General features: G+C 36.4%; 1 protein-coding gene across 1 annotated transcript; it reads right to left on the minus strand.

Moving 5' to 3' along the window:
- Positions 1–249: 249 nt before the first annotated feature.
- LOC112543178 (olfactory receptor 10A7-like) lies at positions 250–1185 on the minus strand. Its single transcript, XM_025177399.2, has one exon. The coding sequence runs from the start codon at positions 1183–1185 to the stop codon at positions 250–252; it is 936 nt and encodes a 311-aa protein (XP_025033167.2).
- Positions 1186–1658: the final 473 nt, after the last annotated feature.

Below are 1658 nucleotides of genomic sequence, written 5' to 3' on the forward strand. Positions count from 1 at the left end.
TGAGAATGCTTTGTGTCAATATAACACCAGTTAGAACTAGTTTATTTTATTTTGATCCTGATGCAGTCCAACTAGCTAAAACAAAAATGGATGATCATTCTCACTGGGTCCAAGAAGAAGAATTTCAAATAAGATTAGTAGTCCAAAATGTGGAACTATCACCCTCCTCAATGTTTTCGACTGCATTCTTACACTGTTTCTTAGGGGTAAGCCCCATCAGGTACAAAACTGTACATTACTGAATCTCTTTTAAAGAAGAACAAAAAATCTACCTAACAGCTTCTTCAGGGCTTCTTTCACATCCTTATTTCTCAAGGTGTATATTAAGGGGTTGAGTAATGAGGGAAGGACTGTGTATAACAGAGAAAATAATTTGCTATAATTTTTCTTTTGTTCAGTTTCTGGCATTAAGTACACAATTGTTATTGCCCCATAGAAAAAAGAGACAACAATCAGGTGAGAAGAACAGGTGGAAAAGGCCTTTTGTCTCCCAGTTCTAGATGGAATTCTCAAAATGGTCCTCAGGATAAATATGTAAGACATCAAGGTCAAAATAAAAGGAGGAAATGTGAATATATAAGCCAGGATTGCAATGGCATATTTTGCAAGAGTGGTATCACTGCAAGACAGCTTTATTAATGGCAAGGATTCACAAAAGAAATGATCAATTTCACTGGGGCCACAGAACCAAAGCTGTAACATTAAGACCAAATACACAGAGGTAAACACAGTGCCATTGATCCAAGAGACAGCAGCCAGCTGGATGCACCGGGCAACTCTCATTGTTGTTACATAATGCAGAGGTTTACATATGGCTAAAAATCTATCATAAGACATCACAGAGAGGAGGTAGCATTCTGTGCTACCCAGGGAAGCAAAGAAATAGAACTGTATGATACATCCTTTGAAGGAGATGGACTTTTCCCCTGTTAAGAGACTGTCCAGCATCTTAGGCAAGATTGTAGAGCTGTACATCATTTCCAAACAGGACAAATTCCCTAGGAAGAAATACATGGGTGTATGCAAATGTTGATCAACCAGAATTAGAAGAACAGTGAGGAAATTGGCCATCATGGTAAAAATGTACAGTATTAAGAACAGTATATATAGGAGCATCTGCATATCATGAAGCTCCCCGAATCCCAGAAGGATGAAATGAGTGATGACAGTCTGGTTACCTTCCATTGTATTTCACATTACATGTATACTGGTTCAGAAGGTCAGTTTATACATATGTGGTAGAAAACAGCTGTAGAATTTGAAAATCAGAAGTATCCATCATAGTTTCACTCTACAGGCAGTCAAGAAGCTAAGTTCATGTCAACTTCTGTTGAAAACTACATGTTAAACAAAAAACAAAAAACTATTTCCGTAATTGCACAAATGTAATATTGTGTTATTAAAATACACTTGAAAATATGAAAATTGTGGGTTAGAACTAAGATGGGTCCAGGTACTGTTTGGATCTGTACAAAATGCTTAATCAAATGCTACTGATCATTATATCTGTGGTTTGAAGTGAAATGAGGTTTCTAAATATCTGGGCTGGTTTTCTTTCATAAAACGTAATGTGATGCATTTAAGGCAGAAAGTCTTTGTTTAAAAAGGGAAGGAGCAGTTTAAAAGGTTGTAGAAACTTTTCCAGAAAAATAAATGAT

Source organism: Python bivittatus, unplaced genomic scaffold (genome assembly GCF_059951505.1).
Source record: "Python bivittatus isolate LINGU-HERP-01145 unplaced genomic scaffold, Pbiv_v1 ctg000470_np1212, whole genome shotgun sequence".
Classification (NCBI taxonomy): Eukaryota; Metazoa; Chordata; class Lepidosauria; order Squamata; family Pythonidae; genus Python; species Python bivittatus.